Source organism: Parasteatoda tepidariorum, chromosome 10 (genome assembly GCF_043381705.1).
Source record: "Parasteatoda tepidariorum isolate YZ-2023 chromosome 10, CAS_Ptep_4.0, whole genome shotgun sequence".
Classification (NCBI taxonomy): Eukaryota; Metazoa; Arthropoda; class Arachnida; order Araneae; family Theridiidae; genus Parasteatoda; species Parasteatoda tepidariorum.
The window spans coordinates 80,150,540-80,172,404 of record NC_092213.1 but is presented as its reverse complement, the minus strand read 5'-3'; the positions used below and the strand labels follow the sequence as shown (position 1 = coordinate 80,172,404).

The 21,865-nt window shown below is 29.2% G+C and overlaps 1 protein-coding gene across 2 annotated transcripts in view; it reads right to left on the bottom strand.

The window, feature by feature from the left end:
- Positions 1-1,588: 1,588 nt before the first annotated feature.
- Positions 1,589-21,865, bottom strand: part of LOC107439361 (transmembrane protein 47) — a 58,477-nt gene continuing 38,200 nt past the window's right edge. For both annotated transcript variants that reach the window (XM_043054703.2, XM_043054704.2), the window contains exons 3-5: positions 16,577-16,763; positions 15,356-15,505; positions 1,589-12,217 (exon numbers count right to left, since the gene is read on the bottom strand). In XM_043054703.2, coding sequence (XP_042910637.1) covers positions 11,991-12,217; positions 15,356-15,505; positions 16,577-16,763 — 564 coding nt within the window. In that variant the 3' untranslated portion in view covers positions 1,589-11,990. The remainder of the gene's footprint in view (positions 12,218-15,355; positions 15,506-16,576; positions 16,764-21,865) is intronic.

Genomic DNA, 21,865 nt, shown 5'->3' with positions numbered 1-21,865 from the left:
AGGAAATTCGAAGTCATTAGTCTATTTTAGCACATGGCCTGATATCGTATCTTAATATTAGTCCATAATAATTATATTGGACCACGTATTGTATTGTCGGATACTAGTGTACCCTAAGAGAGGAAATAATTATAGGCTTAATAGGGGGAACACAATATGACAATTAAGTTTAATATGTATATATATAAAATAGTGTGTTGAATAGAGTTAAAATGAGGAAATTCGAAGTCCATATTCTGTTTCAACACATAGCCCGATATCTTACCTTAATGTTGACCCATAATATTTATATTGGACCACGTATTATATTACTGGGTACTAGTATACCCAACCTGAGGAAATATTTATGCTTGTTAGGGGGTACACAATGTGGCTCTATAGTTTACTATGTATGTATGAGTATAATAGTGCGTTGAATAGCGTTTGAATGAGGAAATTCGAAGTCATTAGTCTATTTTAGCACATGGCCCGATATCGTATCTTAATATTAGCCCATAATAATTATATTGGACCACGTATTATATTGTCGGATACTAGTGTACCCTACGAGAGGAAATTATAGGCTTATTAGGGGTTACACAAGATGACAAACAAGTTTATGTATATATATATATATAATAGTGTGTTTATTAGCTTTGAAATGAGGAAATTCGAAGTCAATATTCTGTTTCAACACGTAGCCCGATATCTTACCTTAATATTTATATTGGACCACGTATTTTATTACCGGGCACTAGTGTACCCTACCAGGGGAAATAATTATACGCTTATTAGGGGGTACACAATATGACAATCAAGTTTATGTATGTATATATATATATAATAGTGTGTTGAATAGCGTTAAAATGAGGAAATTCGTAGTCAATATTCTTTATTAGCACATGGCCCGATATCGTACCTTAATACTGACCCATAGTATTTATATTGGACCGCGTATTATATTACCGGATACTAGTTTAAAAAATTGCTGTGGCAGTTTTTTTAGTAAAATTCCAATCATAGTTTCGAAGTTTAGAAATGAATGTAGTAATATTTTAGCACATTACAATTAGCATGCTTAGAAGTTTTTTTTCTTCGTCTAATATTTTTCATTATCTACAAAAATCGCTAAAATTAATTAGTTATACACATATCAATCATTAAACATACATAAACACACACAATGTTCAATCTAAATTAAAAATTCTGCAGAAGATTGGAAAAACGCGCATGGTCCTCGCTTGAATGATTCGATTAATAGATACCTGTACAAACAGCTAGTTACAATTAAAAAAAAACATCCTGCAAAAAAAAAATTTAATTCTTATGTAATACAATCAAAAAATTATTATTTATACCACTAATGTTTACTAAAAAGTAGTCCGAAATTTAACTTGATTTTCAACAGTCTACAATGGGGTCCATTTCAATGTTAAATAAATTGATTTTATAGCCCTTTTTATATTCAACAAAGGAATTGAAAATGAAAGGTGCTTTAAAAATAATACACAAATCTTTCTTGTTCAGGTTTATTTATTTTTTTTAAAAAAGGCATTTTTTTAGTTATTAAAAAGGTGTACTAATCAATGCAAAGTAAAAGAAATCACTGTTTTATACAGAATAAATTTTATTCACAATAGTTTTATTGAAGAAAATTGCAAGAAATGCTTAAAATTAAACACAGCAATTAATGAGACATTTTTTTCAGCTTTCTTTCAAAAAGGGAGGTAAACAACTTCATTAATAAATAATTTTATTCCTAACGGAAAAAAAAACTGATACTAATATGTGAAGTACATACACTTAATAACTTAAACATTTTATACAAAGTAGGAAATTTTTGCACAAATAGAATTGAAAAATAAATGTCTAAAGGATTGTTTATTTTACATTATTGTATGTATAAATGAAAGTGTAAATTTTGTTACTATTACTTTTGGCTGTAATTTAAACACAAGCTATTCTGACAACTAAAACCTCTTTAAACAAAATCATAAAAAAGAAAAAATTTAGATTTATTAAAAATATTGAAAGTAAAAATTAGATTAGACTTTATGATATTTCAAAATTATATTAGCCGATTTCTCTTATATACTTATTTCTTTATATTTATTTCTTACATTTGAAAATGTATCATTTAATTTAATTGATGAGTTCAGCAATATATCACCAAAAGAAATTAATAATAATAAATTCAACATAAACTAGTCGCTGATACTTCATTCTAAAGTCAAGAAAATCCATAAATTATGATTCCATCACTTCAAAATTTTTCAAAAAAAATTTAAAACTTATTGTTCAAATATTAATTTAGGTCTCATTAATATCTCACGATGTTCCTAAAGGTAAGAAGTTTCCAACTTGTTTCAATTCGAAAAAAAATTAATTAATTAATATTTGACTTTAGGTTTAGAAAATTTTATTTTATTTGAATATAAAATATCACTAATCTTATAGAGTGGATTTTAAGTGATTTCAAAATTAGGTGTTTAATTCCTTACCACTTTATAAAATATTTTGCAGAGAAAATGAGTTTGTTTTAAAAACATGCATGTTATTCTATAATAAAAAAAAGGCAATTAAGGTAAATGATACAAATATCATTTTTTTTTCAAACAAGAAGCCATTAAAATTTCAGTGGATTTAATTTAAATATTAGACACTATAAATTGGTGCATGGATTGAATTTGTGGGTAACACATGTTACATTATTAAAACAGTACAACTTTTAATAAACATTTCCAATAAAGAGAAAACGTATGAATTGCATAAAACATTCACAGGGAATCTAGGAACACGTAAAAATGCTATAACATTGGAAAAAAAATTTTTTTTTCTCCCAAAGACTTTCTACGACACAAAGAAGTGAATTTTCGACTTGCAAAAAAATTACTGTCGATGTGATTTTATTCAGATTTTTTAATAGCATCTATATACAATTACACACACGTATGTACAGCACATATAATTTGAAAAATAAATATATGTATATATATTATAGGGATTTTCTAAATGGAGGGATTATTTCTGGCTCTTTTGCCAAAGATATTACTATTAGTATTTGGTTAAATATTCGTTTTTACTCGTGTTGCCCGAATGGGATTCAAACGATTAACACATAGAAGTCAACACATGCCACATGAATACAAAGTCTTAGATCAATCGTTAAATTATGTCTTCACATTATTATTATAGCTGCTGCCAACACTTATGCTTTTTGCAGAATAATTTTCTTAGTTGTAGCAAAAGAAAATTTTTAAAAATCAAATATCATAAACAAAATCAAATAATACAAAAAATTTAAAAGCACTGCTGCACTAAAACGAGGTCTGCCCCTCACGCATTTGAATTGTATTGCAAGTCATTTAAGATCAAATCTACTGAATTCAGAACCAAATATTAAAGAATAAATTTTCACTACTGATACTAAAATTCAGCAAAATACATAAAAGTTGACAGCTATGTTAACAATACAATTAATAAAAAGTTATAAATAAATGTAAAATATTTATATTATGCATAAATTTTACAGACAAAATGAATAATTTTTTTTTAAATAGTAGAATCCCAGTAATGTGAGTTAATCGAGACCATCACCCCCACTAAATCCTAAAAATTCAGAAGATTTTTTTTTTTTTTTTAACATACAAAGAATCTTTGTAGAAGATAAGTTACATCTGACATAATTTAAAAGAAAAAAAATGTTGAATATAAGCAATAAAAAAAAAATTATAATAATAGTTACAATAAAAAATAAAACCATAGCACCAAAAGCAAACAATTCACATGTTAAGTCAGTTGCACAACTTCTGCAACCGACTAAACACGTGAATTGTTAGCTCAATTGTTGTAATAGGTTTAATCAAGATCTAACAAAGCCTAGGTCTGATCAGATTGCATCTCAACAGTGTTCCCCTCTTCCAAAAAAAAAAAATAATAAGTTCATAAAAAGTCACTTTTTAAGTATTTTACACTTGAGGCAAAGTTATAATTTTAAACTATCTATACAATCTTGCCATAAAGTATTATCTGGGCCTAAAAAAAGATAAACAATTTTATTTTAAAAGTTATTAATTTTTTTTACAGAAATCGCCAATCTGGCGACATTTTTTACACAAAGTTTAAAATTATCAAAATCTTATATATCTCTTAGTTTTTGAAAATTTTTATAAGCCCAGATTATGCAGCGTTAGAGTAACTTTGTCAATATTAAATGCGATAGTTTATTAGTGGAACACTAAAAACCCAAACAAAACAAAATCATGAATGAATAGTAGATCAGATTATAGAGATCACTCAGATTATCAGGATTCTACTGTACACAAAGTTTATCATAGAAATATTTTAAAAATCAGAAACAATATTGCACTGAATTTGAAATATTCAGAAAAAAAAGGAATACATTTTTCAATAAATAATCGCTTTAAAATTTTATTAAGACACATCATCCCCTTTAGAAAGGATTTTATTGGTAATTATTGAGAAATTTTGCATAACAGCAATAATAATTCCCAGAAACAGTACACATACAAATTTTAAACTTTTAGTTAATACGTTAATTTATGATGATTGCTATGTATAATTGTTATTGGTAGAACACTACAAAGTATTGCTTAGTTCAGCCAGCCTTAAAGTTGGCAGATTTACAAAGTTTTTTTAAAATTATTAAATTTTTAGTTTTTTAACAATCAAAATATATACTCTAAAGGACAGTTGCTGGAGTTTAGAAAGTGTCACGAACTATAATATATATATAATACATTTATTTTATGAAAAAATGTTTTACGATTCTTAGAAAATTAAATTTTCATCAACTTATTTATCCTTTAATTTAGCCAGCATATAAATGATTTCCATGGATTCAACTAAAGTTAAATATATTATCTAAATAAAACAACTTATAGATAGGCAGCTCATGAATCCGATGCATTATTATTATAAATATGTTTTCTCATTTACAGTATTTCCAAAGCATTGTCTATAATCTTACTTAGTTAGAAATTGAAGAGCTAATACATAAAATAATTAGAAAATGTACATTAAAAGTTATTTGGCTACAATATATTACATCACTTAAAATATACAAATTTTAAGTAAACTTGTTTTTTTAATTTAAATTATTTTAAGTCATAGAATATATTTTAAGGATTATATCTATTAAAGTAATATATTTACACAGGGTTGCCACACAAATCTGAAGAAAAAAAATTCCCTGTGTTTTCTCTATACACATTATATTAAGAGGAAACAACAATTACTGTGCTCATGTCTGAGCTATATTAGTTTTAGTTGCTGGAAAAACTTAAGAGGGAAAAAAGGAACAACTAAACATACCTAAATAATGCTGTAGTAAATGAAATAGTTTAATGTAGCTGAAATATCCCATATTAGGCTTTGAGTAGTTATCTTTTAAAAGATGAAAATAAGAAATAAAATTCCCTTTATTTTCCTAATTTCTAAAGAAAAACTCAAAATTCCCTGCATTTTCCCCGTTATTTTAAGAGATGTTTAAATTCCCTGTATTTTCCAGGTTTTTCCCATTCTCCCTGTAGAGTGGCAACCCTGTTACATTATCACTTAAAATTTACAAATTTTAAGTAATAATAGTTTAAGAGATATAATCATTAAAATATATTCTATCACTTAAAATAACACATGTTTTTTTTTTAAAACAAATAATGTGTGTAAGGTCTTTTGCGGTCAAAAAACAAAATATTTGTTTCCTTTAAATACCCTGCAGATTGAATTTTATTGCTGCTTTCAAATTATCACAATTCATTTTCATTTACAAAATTCATATAGCTATAATGTACATGGTAAATAACGATATCAACTTCTGCTCGAGATATTTACTAGTAATGATTCAAACTTGCAGCAATTTAAAATAATGTTGCATGTGTAATATTTTTCTGATGTCTGCAAACCCTGAGCTGTGATTCGTGTAATTAACTTTATAAGGATACAACCTAATCAATGACTCTAAGTGCCTTTTAATAGTGTTTTTAGGAAAATAAAAAGTCTGAAATATGAAATTTCCATAAAAATTTATGAGCAATCTTTCAGGCAAAGTTAGGGGAAGAAAATTTATAATAATTAAAAAGGAAATGGAATTTCCGGTTGCCAAATTGCATCTTTTTTTTAGTTTTTTTTTGTGATGTTATTTCAGAGACATGGAAGTCAGACTTTTGCAACTATGTTATTTTGTGATTCAATAAAAATTTGGATAATTAGCATTTACTCATAACTGAGCTCACTAACTTTAGCAAAAATATTGATAATTAACATTATAAATGCAGCAAAACTTATAAATGCAGTAACTCATAAATGTAGCAAAACTCTAGTAAAACATATTGTTGAAACATTTTTACTTAAAAGAAAAAAAAATTATATCAGTGACACAGAAATCATTCTACTGCAACTACATTATTTAACAGAAATTCTCATAATTAACATCTACTCATAACTGACTTTAGCAAAAAATCTAGAAATACATATTGCTCATTTATTTTTTACTTTTTTGCCAAGTCAAGCTCTCTCAAATAAGTGATTTACCAAAAATTCTGATAATTAAATCATTATAAATAAAAATTTTAAAAAATCCAGAAATACATATTGTTCAACATTTTTTACTTTTTATACACATCCATTAAGTTTGTCCACCACTATGATATAGTTTAAAGCTTTCTATTTCAGCACACATTACTTACATTACTAATATTAATAAAGTATAAATAAAAATCACTAACATTTCATATTTACACAACAAAATTTGGCTCATTAGACTTTGATTTTTTTTTTCTAACTCATTTAATGACTGAGTATATTTAAACTTTCATTAGTTGATAAATAATTAAAATATTTTAATTACATATTTTGTTGTTTTAATGTAGCAAACAGCATGAGTTATGGATTAAATACCCACATTCCTTTTCAGAAGAATATTTAAAAAAATAATATTTATTTAAATAATTTAACAAAAGAAAAAATAACACTGCACTTAAGTCTAACAGAGAAGACTATTCACATAAAATACACATTAACCAACCACTGACTGTATAAAACTAAAGAAACCAGGATGTAATTTGGTAAATAATTATAATATTTTAGGATCGATGTATTCAGATAAATTAAATAAAAATATGCAAAAAGCAGGGATGCCAACCAGTAGTACTAAACTAAATATTTTTCTCTAGTTTCACATAGAATTTTCCTAGCATTATATTAAAGGAATTTATATTCCATATTAAATAATTACCAGTGATTCCCTCGGTTAACAATCGATGTTAAGGGATGGCATGCTGTTTCGATGTTATGTTTTCGTCTGTATTACTGTCCCAACATTTCGCTATAATCGTTACATTCTTCGTATTGTAACTTTTCTTTTAAATTCACTTTAACTTTTCTTTAAAAATAATGTAATAGAAACCAAACATTGAACATATATACAAACTTTAAATATCTTTTAGTTACTGGCACCCCCTTCTGAACCATGACTAAATTTTCTTGATTTCAACCCCTGTATATAAATACTGTGGGCACTTGAACCAGTTTTCTCATCATGCTTTTGAGGAATTAATTATACGGAATTATTTTATCACGTCTTCTATGCCATTCATAGTGACTACAATAGAATTTAGTTTGAAGCCATCTTCCGGACAGGCGCTGGTATGCACCAATGCGAAGAGCTTTAAGCTGCCCTCAGGAGTAGAACTTCACAATGACAGCTCAGTGAAAAAAATACTAATCTTGACTCGCACTGACTGCAATGCTGACATAAAATATCCTCAGTGATAGATGGATTAGGAGTCTTTGCTGTCTGGCTAACCGTGGAAAGTTTACGTGGATTTCCTCACTCGATTTAATAAAAATGGGAGTTAGTGCCATCAAAATGTTCTGCTCAAAGGCTAGTTTAATTCAATGCTTGATCCAAGAGTTTTTATTTTTTATTTCTGGGTTGAGAAAAATATTACAAAGTTATGATAGAACAAATCATACCTCTGGGGGAACTGATCAAGGAGTTTCTTTGTCTTCTGGATTGGTTCAAAATTATAAGGCTATGGAGTAGTCATATACCCAAAAACTGGGTCGTTGAACGATGTTCAACTGGGTGTTCAACGATGGATATAAAATAAAAGTTTCAGTAGGTAGGTACTTTATTTATGTTGCACTAGAGCTGCACAATGGGCTATCAGCGACAGTCAAGTAAACTTCCCCGAGGATGATCCGAAGAAATGCCATCTCAATTTTAATCCCCTGTAGAGAGGACGGCTCCCCTGCTCAAGTAGCCTGACGACCTGCGCGTGAAGTCGAGCACTTCATGGTAGAACAGTTTAACGAGGACCGATACTGCGCACCCTCGATCCCTACGCAGGCTGATCAAAGTGGTCCCCCACTTGCTTGCTGACCACAGTCAGTTTGAGTTATGGGAAAATACTATTCACTGAGAATTTTCTGCACCCTTAAGTCAGCTGTTCAATGCCAGCTAAAAAAATAAAATGACAGCTCAGTGCTAACTATCACACAATTGTGTCTCAACAGAAACTAAGATTTGTTTAAATCATGGAAAGTCTACAGCCGGTGGCATTCCTGCACACAGGGATCATTAAAACCAAGTTACTTTGAACAAACTGCATTCCCTTTTACAACCTTCTAAGGAAAAGAAAAACACGGACACCAATAAGTGGGGACAAGAGACACATGGCAAAAACATTTATACAAGGCACAGGCCACCTTTTTCAATGTGGCTTTAAGTGAAAATTACAAATAACTTGTTTGTTAATCTGAAAATTAAACATTCATTTTAAACTGCAGTGCTTTTTCGATATTCACAGATAAGAGACAACACAATGATTTATTATTATCTATCTAAATGTATCTTTAAAAGCAGAATGCTGTTGCTGCAGCACAACAAGCCTGTTAATTGCATCCAAGATGTTTCAGAGTGTATTTTTACATTTAAAAATGAAATAACAAAAAGTAACTCACGATACTGTTTAAATAAAATACATGCACAGTTTCAACTTGTTAAGTATCAATCTAAATTTAAAGGGGCTTTCTTTTCTTTATTTGCTTGAAAGGTGCAAGGAATTTTAATCCTTAAATATACTCAAAAGTTTGAGAATGAAAACTAACACAACTGAAGCAACTCTTCTCAGATTGACTTCAAATTTAAAATTGCAATCATCACAAAAATAGGATTTTTAAATTTATTTCAAGTTTTTCATCATTAAAAGTTTTCTGGAAATATTTTTTGGGGAATTGTGATATTTTTTTTTAAATGCACAATTCCTTTAAATTTTGTCTTCATAACTATACACATGTATCATGTTTTTACAGCTAGAATAATATAAATGTTTATCATACCAATTCAAAAATGTTAGTTGCTACTAGTCCAGACTTAATAGAAGAAAAGCTATATAGCTGCCATTTTGAATGATTTTGGAAAAATTTATTTTTATGGTTCACAAGCTGTATAATAACTTTAGCATTTTTATTTATTTTGTCCCAATGGAGAAAAAAAATTTTAAAACTGACTTTTCTGTTGCATGAAGAATTACCTAACCCTCTTTAACATCACATCAAATAACAACTAACCCGTAATGGTCTCGAAATACTTCAAGTTTACTTTCAGATGTAATTATAAGGATTAATTATAATATTAATTACAATGAAATTGATTGCAAATATGACAACAATAAGCATAAATAAAATTTTAATGATTTTAGCCATCATACGCAAAATAGTTAATCCAATAAGTTAAAGTGCCATGCTGCTTATATAACAGCATTGGTTCATTAAATTTTAAATATATAATAAGAAAAAAGTCTTATCATTTATTTTTACTACTATAAAAGAAGAGAAACTAACAAAAAATTACAAACAATTAACAATGAAAATGATTTGAAACAAAACTTTTTTTTCATGACATCAGCTATAACAGTGATAATGCTTAAATCACATAGTAAGTCAAGCAATAAAAAAAATAAACATTCCAATAGTTCAATGTAATCTCTAAAAAAAGCTTGGATGCAGCAACGATTAGTGAGAGAGAGATCAGTTTCAGGTTAAGAAGAGGTTAAAACAGGTTTAGAGATGGCTGCTTTGTTGGATGGACGACAAGATTTCTCTTAGAGAAGAAAGTGGGTTGCCAACGTTCACAAACTAAAACTTAGTAAATAAAACATATAGCACCAAAAATGCTCAAATATGACCAGAATAAGATAACTCAAGATTTAAAAGTTTTAATCATCAATCCCAGCATAGATAGTATGCACGGGGCTGTCGAGACATTTTGTGAAAGGTCCTGTTTTTGAAAAATTTTGAAAAAATTACTCACAATTTGTGAATATAAAATAAACGTTAAGTCACATTCTTTCAACCAGTGTCCTGCTTTTATGAATTTGTGCAAATAGGGTACAGTTATTGCAAAAAACTTTTTCAAGAAGTTTTTAAATTTTAATTAGATACAAGATTATGCACAACACTGTAAAATTAAAATTTTAAAAAAATTAAATTTTCAAAAATAAACAGAAATTGCTGCTTCTAAATTAGAGATGCAACATACAAATATTTGGTATTTAGCCTATACTGCTGAACGCAGAATATTAATTTTGGACGAATAATGAACGAAGCATCTGCCGAAGACAAAACTTAATTCATTTACATCCATCTTTGTTGTTTTCCCCCCTGGGAAGGGTTTATTTGATTAACAAAACAATAATGAAGATAAACAGATTTGCGAAGGGTCTGATTAAAAGAAAAATCATTTTGTGAAGGGTCCGTTTTTATGAAAAGATATTTTGTGAAGGGACCGTTAATGGACCCAAATTCCTTCTAAACAGACCCCTGGTATGTATCTATAAATTTCAGATTTCAAGCCAAGATAATTTATATAAGCCAACCCACTTTTTAAAAAAATTTCCCAAGTTTTTCTTAATAACAGTGATTGTAATTTTCAAATAGGATTTTTTTTTCTGACTGAAAGAGACTTAGTTCGTTAGATAATTTTATATGAGTCAAACAAATTCATACGTAAATAACACCTCGTAACTAAAATTTATAAAAGTTTTTATGTATAAGAATTTTTTACCTTAACAATAAATTATTTACTATAATCATACTTTTCAAAATAAATGAAGATATATTACAGCAATTTCCTATCAAAATCACTAATGAATTCCATAAAAAATAATCAGTTCTCTATTCTGTGGCCTCAAAGATTTTTGTTTTAACAAAAAATTCAAAAACTGATATTAAGAACAATTAATAATTTTAATGAATTCATATTTTGCACTTATATTTTTAATAAACTAAGTGCAGAATTTCAAATGAAAGTCTTAATTTTTTGGCAAACATTGAAAACAAAAATGTTTTAAAGAAGTTAATAAGAGCTTACAATTTTGAAATATCTATAACAAATTAAATTTGTATTTTATGCACAGATGATTTTAATGAACTACGTACAATAAAACTGCTTACAATATTGAAATAATTTTATTGTATCAGTAAATTTCTTAATTTTATCAATGAACCAAAGGTATCAATCTGGAAAGGTGTCAGATTTATAACTAGAAAAATTTATTTCCCAACTGGTTGAGTTCTTGGTCAGATGAATTTTCTGATTATTTTACTATTCGATTTAAAAAACGCTTTTGATCTTAACAACATCTCCAATTTTTAAAACATAGTTACTATACATTCAATACAATTGATTTAAAAAACAATTAAAATCTCAATTTCAAAAATGCATCATATCATTTTGCTGATTTTCTTAAATAATTCATAAACAACAAATAGTGATGAGATACTATAATTTGTAAATAATCTCTTTCCTCTAAGAAGTTTTCATCTCTCTTATATACACGTATTTTTTTTACAGAACTGAGAACAAAATCAAAATAAATATATAATATGCAACACACACATGAATATAAACTCTATGATTCATATAATATGCAACGTTGGCAACCCTTCATGCAATTTATATTTACAAGTAATCTCTTTCTGTGCTCCTACGCTCTTGCGTCTCCATTTTCGTGTGTGATGGTCCTTTCTTTGTGGTATATCTCTTCCGTTTCTTTGTCGCATAGCAGAAGCAGAATGGCACCAAAGAGGAAAATAGCACACCCCCATGCAACGCCATAGGCCCATCCAAACTCCCAGACAGATCTATTGCTCCTCTCTATTTCAGAAGCAAAGCAAGCTGGGTAGATCACTAGAGCAATCAACACTGACAGCACTAAAAAAAAATGGAAGAGTATTAATTTAAGTACAACAAGCAATATATTTACAATATGGTCTATGAATATAGCAATAAATCCACTAAAAAAATGGTTCACTATAGTCTAAATTTTTGGAACATTAGAGATAGTGATTGCAATCAAACATAATTTGCTCTATAACTTATTTACTAATTAAATAAGATTCCCTCAACATTTGTCATAGGGTTGTCTCTATAATTTTTTAAACGTTTAAATTTTTTTAATAGTTTTGCAATCTCTTTCATTTTTATTTCCTTTTTGAAGAGAGTTGTAGGGCCATGAACATAGCAATAAATCCACTATAAACAATGATCCGTCTACCACTGAGGATATTTTACAACAGAACTGTGGTAGGTGCAAGGCGGATGCCGAATTTGTATCGACCAGTCATTCTGGGATTCGAACCCGGTTCACCTCAATGGTAGACTAACGCTCTATTCCCTGATAAATATTGAGCACAATAATGGAGAATCTAAAATAAATATGCATTATATATGATAGGCCCTTGTCATCATTCTGCGTGTTTCAAAGGACGAACCGCCAAAAAACCATTCTCAAAAAGAATGGTTGTCGCAGTCTCATTATTAATAACCACAAAAATTCTTCATGTAGACTTAAAAAATGTCTAAGCAAAAGTCCATTTTATTTATAAATGAGTTGAATAAATGTGAAGATTGATTTAAAGTTTTTAATGCTCATACTCAATTGCTTAGTTACACTAACTTATTTTTCAACAGTGCCAGTAAGCTTGATTACCATTCATTTATTTTGCATTAAAATGTATTATTACTTCGTACATTTGCTCGAACTAATGCATTATTTGTTTTAAAATTTAAATGTATAAGAAGTTATAATAGTAAAAGTTTATTCCTCTGGCTATCAAAAGAAAATTGCTAACACAATGATAATTAATAACAGCAAATAAGTGCAGTTTGATTTTAACAAAGTAGCTAATTTGTTTTGGTAATTCAATAGAACCATTAAGCAAATTAGCAATTTTTTTTTGTTTAAAATGTTAGAGTATGTAGAGTGAAAAAAAAAATTCCTTTTTAATAAAATTCAACAGGATACCAATGTCTGTGCAGTCTCATATTGAAATATGCCTCAAACTTTAAAAAAATAAAAATAAAAATACAAACATATAAGATATAAAAACAAAATAATTATCACTGGAGTAAATGTATTTATAGTTTGACTTGGTTTTTGACAAAACAATTTGAGATGGAGAAACTTGAAATTTTACTTACTTAAAAAGGCAGATCATATGATTGCAAGAGGCAAAGAGTTACCAAAAAATGCTTATTTTCTTATAAAAATATTTTATTTCATGAAAACTCAAAAGCAATATTTCAGTAAATTTTTAACTGTTGTAAATTTTCCCAATTTAAGTAAAAGAAAATTCTTACCAGTAACAAACAGACCAACATCTGGAAAACCAAATAAATTTTTCAGTTTTCAATAAATATTATAACTACCGTATTCATTAGATTGGTAATACATGACCTGTCAAATCTCTAAATTGAGATGAATTTTAAAGTGAAAATTTGGCTGCCATCCAGCAACCAATATTCATTTTAATAAAAATACTAGAAATGGTAACATAAGATCTGAAATAACATAGTTATACTACCTTTTATTTAGCCTATTGTTTACGTATTGTTTAGATAACCCTGAATAAGGACATTTTTTTCCAGAAATGTATCGTTAAAATATTTTTAGGAATGAGATTGATTTATAAAATATAATTCATTTGGCTTATTACCGAGAGTTACTTTTTTTTAATGAGATTTTCAAAGTTGAACCATTTCTAAAGATGTTCGAAGTTATTGGTCACAAACTTGAACTTCTGTGCTTATAAATAACTGAAAGTATAAATTCTGTGCTTATAATTTGAAATAAACTTGATAAGAAAGGAATGATTTTGCAATGCACAAAAGAAAATAGCTTCACAGCGTAGCATTCTCTTTTTAACCCAACACAAATCTTTACTGTTACCCTTATTAAACAAAGACCTTTTTTTCCTAAAGTTATTAGCTGATCGCAACACAAATCATAGAAGAAGATTTAGTATCCCATCATTATTTAAATATTAATGAAGGAAGCCTACTTCCCTCAGCCATAAAAAGGGTTACATTAAATATTTGATTTTTGCCATCACTTATTCAAACCCTTAAACTTATATATAAATATATATTTATAGGGTGCATAAATAAGTTTCTGCCCTTCATCACAAGATGGCACTACCAGAAGGTTATGTAGTAATTGGATGGTGTTAAACTTCTTAAGTTTGTTCATCTGGTAACAACATAACCTTACCGTATTGATGATTCCGCATTAGCATTATGTAATTGTTTTGGTGCAACAATGCTAAGATTTGTGCCAAATAAGCCTCATATATGCAGGAACTTTTAATTTACTTCTTTAATTTGAAGAAATCAGCAGCTGAGCAACATCGATTGCTTGAAGAAGCATATGGTGAGGCTGCTTTAAATGAGAGAAGTTGTCGAGAGTGGTTTCAGAAGTTTAAAAAAGGTGAGTTTGACGTGAAAGACAAAGAACACGAAATTGTACGAAGACAAGGAATTGGAAGAATTATTGGAAGAAGATTTGTCCAAAATGCAAAAAGAACTTGCTCTTACATTACAAGTGAATCAGCAATCAATTTCACATCGTTTAAAATTGTTGGGAATGATACAAAAACAAGGAAATTGGGTTCCATACTAACTGAAGTCAAGAGACATTGAACGTCAATTTTGCATGAAAATTGATTTCGCTATTGGAAAATACTTCAATGGGAAGTCCTACCCCACCAACCGTATTCACCCGGCCTTGCCCCTTCAGATTATCGCCTATTCCAGTCAATGGCATATGGTCTGTCTGAACAAAAAGTTACATTATTTGAAGAAACCAAGGGGTTGATTTGTGGATATCTTTGAAAGATGAAGAGTTCCTCCGACTTTGTATGGAATGCTCCCAGAAAGATGGGGAAAAGTAGTACCTAGTAAAGGAGAATACTTTGAATAAAAGATAATGTACTGTTTTTTCACAATTAACTGCTTCTATAACTGCTGCTATATATATATTAATGTAGTAAAGAAAGAGGAAATAACACTTACAGGCTCCAACCATAACATAGAGAGCAAATCTGTAGAGAGTGTATTTGCGAGTAGGATCTTTACTGCACAATCCCATTCCGGTCATGACCGTTGCCCCTATATCCAACAGGAGGGTGATCACGCAAAGAGCAGCAGCTGCCTGGATGTATCCTGCACACATTAAATAAAAATTGGTCAAAATGCACAAAATATGACATTTTAAAATGTACAAATTAGTTTGATTCTTTTTTAAGAGATGGCTCTGCTGTTATGAATGTTATATAGTGACAGCTGGTTTCAGAGAGGTTAAACATCTGTCAATAATATTCAGTTTGTATCACTTTGAGTTTCATAGAAAAGCCCTGTTTTTTACTTTGTTGAATATGTCAAATTTTGTGGTAATGAAGCAGCATTTGCGGGAGGTTTTATGCTTCTGCTTTAATTGGAAGAAAAGCGCAGCTGAAGTGAATCGAATGCTTGTAGAAGTTTATGGTGACAATGCTCCAACTGATAAATAATGTAGGGAATGGTTTCGACGTTTCAAGAATGGTAAATGGTGAATGAAGAATGGTGAATGATGAATAGTGTTGTATACTATGAGCTGCTACAATCTGGTGATTCCATTACGGGCGATCGGTTTAGGCTACAATTGATTCGTTTAAGCCGCGCATTACGAGAAAAACGGACGGATTACAAGCAAAGACATGACAAAGTTATTCTTCTGCATAATAAAGGTCGGCCTGGTGTCTAAAATATCGTAAAAAATTATTTGGAAATGCTCAAGTGGGACACTTTACCGAACCCGCGGTATTTGCTGGACATTGCTCCTTCTGATTACTGGTTGTTCTGACAAATGCAGCACTATTTGGCAGGTCACCTTTCATTTTGTTCTGAAATAAATACATTTTTGACAAAAAAAAAAAAAAAAAAAAAAAAACGGATAACTAATTTGTACTCCCAATATCTTAAATTTAAATTCTAAGAATGAAAAAAAATTCACAGGCCCAGAAATATGGAATATTAGAAGAATAAAATAAATCTGTTATAAACAATCTAGGTTGTATAGCTTTCCCTTTATTATATGTAAGAACAAATTTATTGGAATGAGCAACGAGACTTGTATGATATTAGACAATGTAATGAATGCATTTGTAACAAGCAAGACATTTTTATAAACTGAAAATTTCTCCAAGACTTAAAACTCTATTTCAATAACAAAATAGAAGAAGCAAAAGACGTTACCAACTCTCCTGGCGGGATAGCATCCAGGCTTGACCTTAAGCTCAAAGGGCAGTGGCTGCTTGGCATTTTCGTCCACGCACTGCTCCCACAGTCCTTGACGGAACTTCTCTGCAGTCAGCCAGTTTGAAGATGCCAGACAGAGGATCATCAACAGAATGACTATAAGTCCACAGATGAAGGCTATCACCTGTATGCCAAGTAACACCATTTTAGTAAGCAAAAACATCTGCTTATACATCTATACAAATATTTCATTAGGCTCAAATAAATTATAATTGAAATAAAATAACATTACTAAATAATGGCTAAAAATATATTTATCTAGTGTGGTACCATAATAGCAGGGTTTTTTTTTTTACATAAATTGGCAACATTTGTGCAACATGTAAATGTGTTGGATCTAATGATGCCTTATAATAATGTGTATAGATACCACATGATAAAAAAAACTTTATTTTTAAATAAAAAAATTCCTTTCACTAAAAAAAAAATTATTTCTCTTCAATTATGTTCCAATGAAGTAAAATAGGTAAGATTAAAAAAATAGGAAGAGAATACTAAATTGAGTAAAAACAATCAAAACAGCACAATTATTTTAGATTTGAAAAGATATGTATAAACATCGCCAATTATTCTGTTATACATAAGTTTAAAATGGACAAGTTTTTACAGTCAAACCCCGCTACAGTGAACATGGTTTATAGTGAACTCCTGGATAAAGTGAACAAAATGTATTCTCCTGTGCCTTGCTATACACATATATTATTTTTTGTGGATATAGTGAGCCAAAAGAATAGAGGAAGTTGGACATTATGAACTTTTTTCTGTCTTCAACTGATTTTTTTCTTCATTTTTTTGTAATTTAGAAATTTTAACATAAAATACATATACCGATTTTTAAAACCAGTTATTGAGTGAAATGTAGCACTCGATCTCGATTTCCCATCCCTAAATTTTTCTGCATGTAAGATGAAGAGTGATAAAAAATAAAACATTTTTTGTTACAGCATATTGTCTTTTAATAATTTTCGTATTTCTTTTCATTGGTAATTTATTTAAATAATGTGTAATAAAAGGGATCAGTTCGGAAAAATTAGTTAAATTTGTTTGCAGTACAGATATAGTGAACTGATTGACTATAGCGGGGTTCGAACGTGTATGTATGTATGCAGGGGTCTGTCCAGACATTTTGTGAAAGGTCCGCTTTTCGTGAAATTGTGAAAAAATTACTCACATTCTTTCAACCAGGGTCCGCTTTTATGAATTTGTGCAAATAGGGTCCGTTATTGGAAAAAAAAACCTTTTCAAGGAGTTTTTAAATTGTAAAGACATACAAGATTATGCTCAACACTGTAAAATTATAATTAAAAAAATTAAATTTTAAAAAATAAACAGCAATTGCTGCTTCTAAATTAGAGATGCAACATACAAATATTTGGTATTTAGCCTATACGCAGAGTATTAATTTCGGACCGAATCGTCTGCCGAAGACAAAACTTCGTTTACATCCATCTTTCTTGTTTTCTGCCCTGGAAAGGGTTTATTCGATTAACAAAATAATAATGAAGATAAACAAATTTGTGAAGGGTCCGATTAAAAGAAAAATCATTTTGTGAAGGGTCCGTTTTTAAGTTAAAATATTTTGTGAAGGGTCCGTTTTTATGAAAAGATATTTTGTGAATACATACCCCTGGTATGTATATATATATATCACACATATAAAACTTTTTAGCATAAAACAGCCAAAAGTTAAGCGAGTAGAAAATTCTATCTAGAAGAGTGTGATAAATATCAACATTCTGAAAAAACAACAATATTTTCATAATTCTGCTAGAAAAATTCTGCTTGCATTAAAAAAATTTTATATTAGAAAATTAAGAAAAAAAATTTTTCTTCTTTTTTTTTTTGTTCTTGTTTCTTTTCTTTGGTTTTTTGTTCTCTTTTTATTTAAAATGTTTTCATTTAGAATGTTTTACTTTACCTCCATTTTCAATATCAAAATAATAGCCGGTGACATGATATAGTTTCTGAGAAAAATTGTTCATCAACAAAATGTTCACTCTATTAAAAGAATGAAAACATTAACGAAAAAACAAAATATAGACTGTTCACTAAAGATTAAATAAGTATATATACTGAATATAAATTTGTGACCCCTAATTAACTAAAGCAGGGGTGACTGTGAGCCTAACTCAAAAATCCGGAAGTTTTTCCGGATTTTTGTCCGGAAGTAAAATAAGTAATGACGCATTTCAAAAAAACAATGTCTTTTTCATTTAAATCATTGATATTTTCAGAACATGAATTTCTAAATAAATTATATGCAGCATAATTTAAATGAATGATTATGTATAAGTTTCCTTTTATCTCTAATCACATTTATTATTCTACCAGAGAAAATACTTGCAAATGAAAGCTATGCCAAGTATAAATTCTAGTTCTAATATTTTTAAATAAAATATACAAGAATTTTTATACATAATTTTTATACATCGATGATTTCTTGAAACTTCTAGATCATGGATTTCCTGAAACTTCTGGATCTCAGTTAATGAAAAATCCGAAAATCCGGATTTTTTCCGGAGCACAATCATCTCTGCTAAAGCTTGGAAAAATAAAAGCGCTATCGAAATTTGACATCTCAGGAAAGGGGTTCATTGAACACTAAAACCTGTTTGATTGAGGAGGAAACAGAGGGGGTTGAAAAACATTAGAAAAAAAAATTTCAAGCTTATAATCAAATAAGTTTTGATGAGTGCACCCGCGGCCAGTCGTCAGATTTCGATACAGATTTTTATTTCCCCCTGATTAAATTTTAACTTTCAATCCAAAATATGCGCACTTTTTTTTCATAACCATTTTCTATGAAAATGAGAAAGATACATAGCAACAGCAATCTTTGAGGCTTTAAATTGTTTTTAATTCTTCCATTAAAAGAAAATGAAAATTAGCTTAATTCCGATCAATATTTTCAAATAGCTTAAAGATAACACATAGATTTCAATAAACTTATTAAGCCTTCTCCCCTGTCAATATATCTTCATGTATATTTAATTAATCACAAGTTTGAGCAANTTAATACCTTACTATGTGTTGTATATTGTGGGTAAGTTTCATAAAATTCCATGTGTAATTTCTTGAGTTATCGCGATTTTTGTGAATTTTCCTTAATTTATGATAACCAGTGTATCTTCATGTATATTTAATTAATCACAATTCTGAGCAAATATATGTATTAAAAAATATGAACAAAAAAATTTTCAAAACTTTTTGACAAGGTTTCATAAAAAATGTGACATCTTAAATGTTCAGTAACGAGTAAAGAAAAAAATTAGTATAATAAGAAAAAAAATTTAAATATAAAAACTTAGGTCCCCCGGATTCTACTTAAAAAATGTTTTAACAAGAAGTGTAGCCAAATCTTTCAACAAAAAATAAGCACCTTTTAAGTACTCAAAAAATATTTTTAAGCACTATATACTTTAACAAAATGCAAAATAATTTTCAAAGACTACATGATCCTGATAAAATAACTAGTTTCTGACAAAGAACTCTTTTCTTGACTATATTAGCCACCATAAAAAGATCGAGATTTTTCGGTTCGATATTAGAGGGGGGGGGGGGGAAGCCTGAAATTTAGAATATCCTGAAAAATGCAGCAGAGTTGCATGAGAGTGCAATAATCTCTCCGAATCCAGCTCAGTACACGCACGTACGGAACCGCAAGCATTTCATCAAACATGTAACATGATTGGCGCTTTCATACGCTATGGACCGACGGTACGACAAAATAGATAGATGTTGAATGAATTGTGAAAACGTTGAATAGAACAATGTGAAAAGAAAGCTTTTGCATAATACGTGGCGAAAATCGACAAGATAAAGAAAAAATATAATTTTCGAAAAGGGAAGATTAAGCACTTTTTAAAAACACCCAATGAAAAAAGCACCTTTAAGGGCTTTCAAAAAACAAAAATGAGCACGTTTAAGCACTTTTTAAAAACGCTACACACCATGTTTAAGTAAAAAAAATTTTGTTATTTTAATACTTATTACGCAAAAAACAAAACTAATTTGTTCCTTTCAAATATTTTCCACACAAAAATATATCGCGAAATAAATTATGCTGAATTTTTTCCTCAAGTTATTGAAGGCATTTTGCACTTTAAATATGCAATGTCGTTTTTCCCATGCTGCACACACATTTCTGCCTAAAGCTGTAGGTTCAAAGTAGAGCCGCGAAGCAGTAAATTCGTGAAGGCGCAAGACGACGTTAAGTCGCAAAGAAGGGTATTCGTAAAGACTGAGTTCAATCGCGAAGCAGTGGGTTAGTGAAACAGCCGCTCGCAAATAAATAAAAAATGTTTAAGCTCTTGTTCCAAAAAAAGGAATGGAAAAATGGTGGAAACCATGTGACCAACATCCTTTCAGTTAGAAACAATGGAAGCAAGTATTATGATCCATCACGGAAATGGTCTGCAACACTATATTCTTTGTCTCAACAAGATGAGGTCAAGAAGATCAAATGGACACTTCAACACCGATAATATTTTAAGAACAGCAAATGCGAAAGAAACAGCGTGGCTGCATTAATTCATAATTCTACAAAAAGAGAGGAAAATGCAAATTAATAGTTTGATAAGTTTTTTTATTTTTTTTTAAGCGTGATGAAAAAATAAAAAGAACGAATTATCAGCGTCATACAAAAGGTACCTATGTAAGCGGGGAAAAAATTTAAAAAAAATCGAAACTAACTCCATGAAAAGTTTACACTGTAGTCAACTACAAAATTTTTATGAATAGCTTTTTAAAAAAAGAAAAGAAAAAAACTGAGGACCTATTAACTAACCAGACAGCAGCAAATTTTTCGATCACGACCCCTGTACAATTTTCATTTCCCCACAGTTTTCAAATAACATGTGTTATTTGAAGGGTTTGAAAAAACCCGGGGATTTTTGAAAAAACCCAACCCGCCTGGGTTTTATTGAAAAAACCCGGGGAAAATTGGGTTTTATTTGAAAAAACCCGGGGAAAATTGGGTTTTTTCATTTAGTACTCATAAATTTCACTGTGAAAATATTTTTATTCATTAAATAGAGTTGTATAAGTAAACACTAAAATTTCATCTGACTTTTACCTGTATTAAAATTAAACTGAAATAAATATTTAATGGTCTTCCATGTTTTTATAATACGATTAATAGAAAGTGAAATTAAAATTACGTATAATTATAAAGAGTATCAGTTACTTGTCCCTTTTTTCAAATATTTAGATAAATATATGCATTTT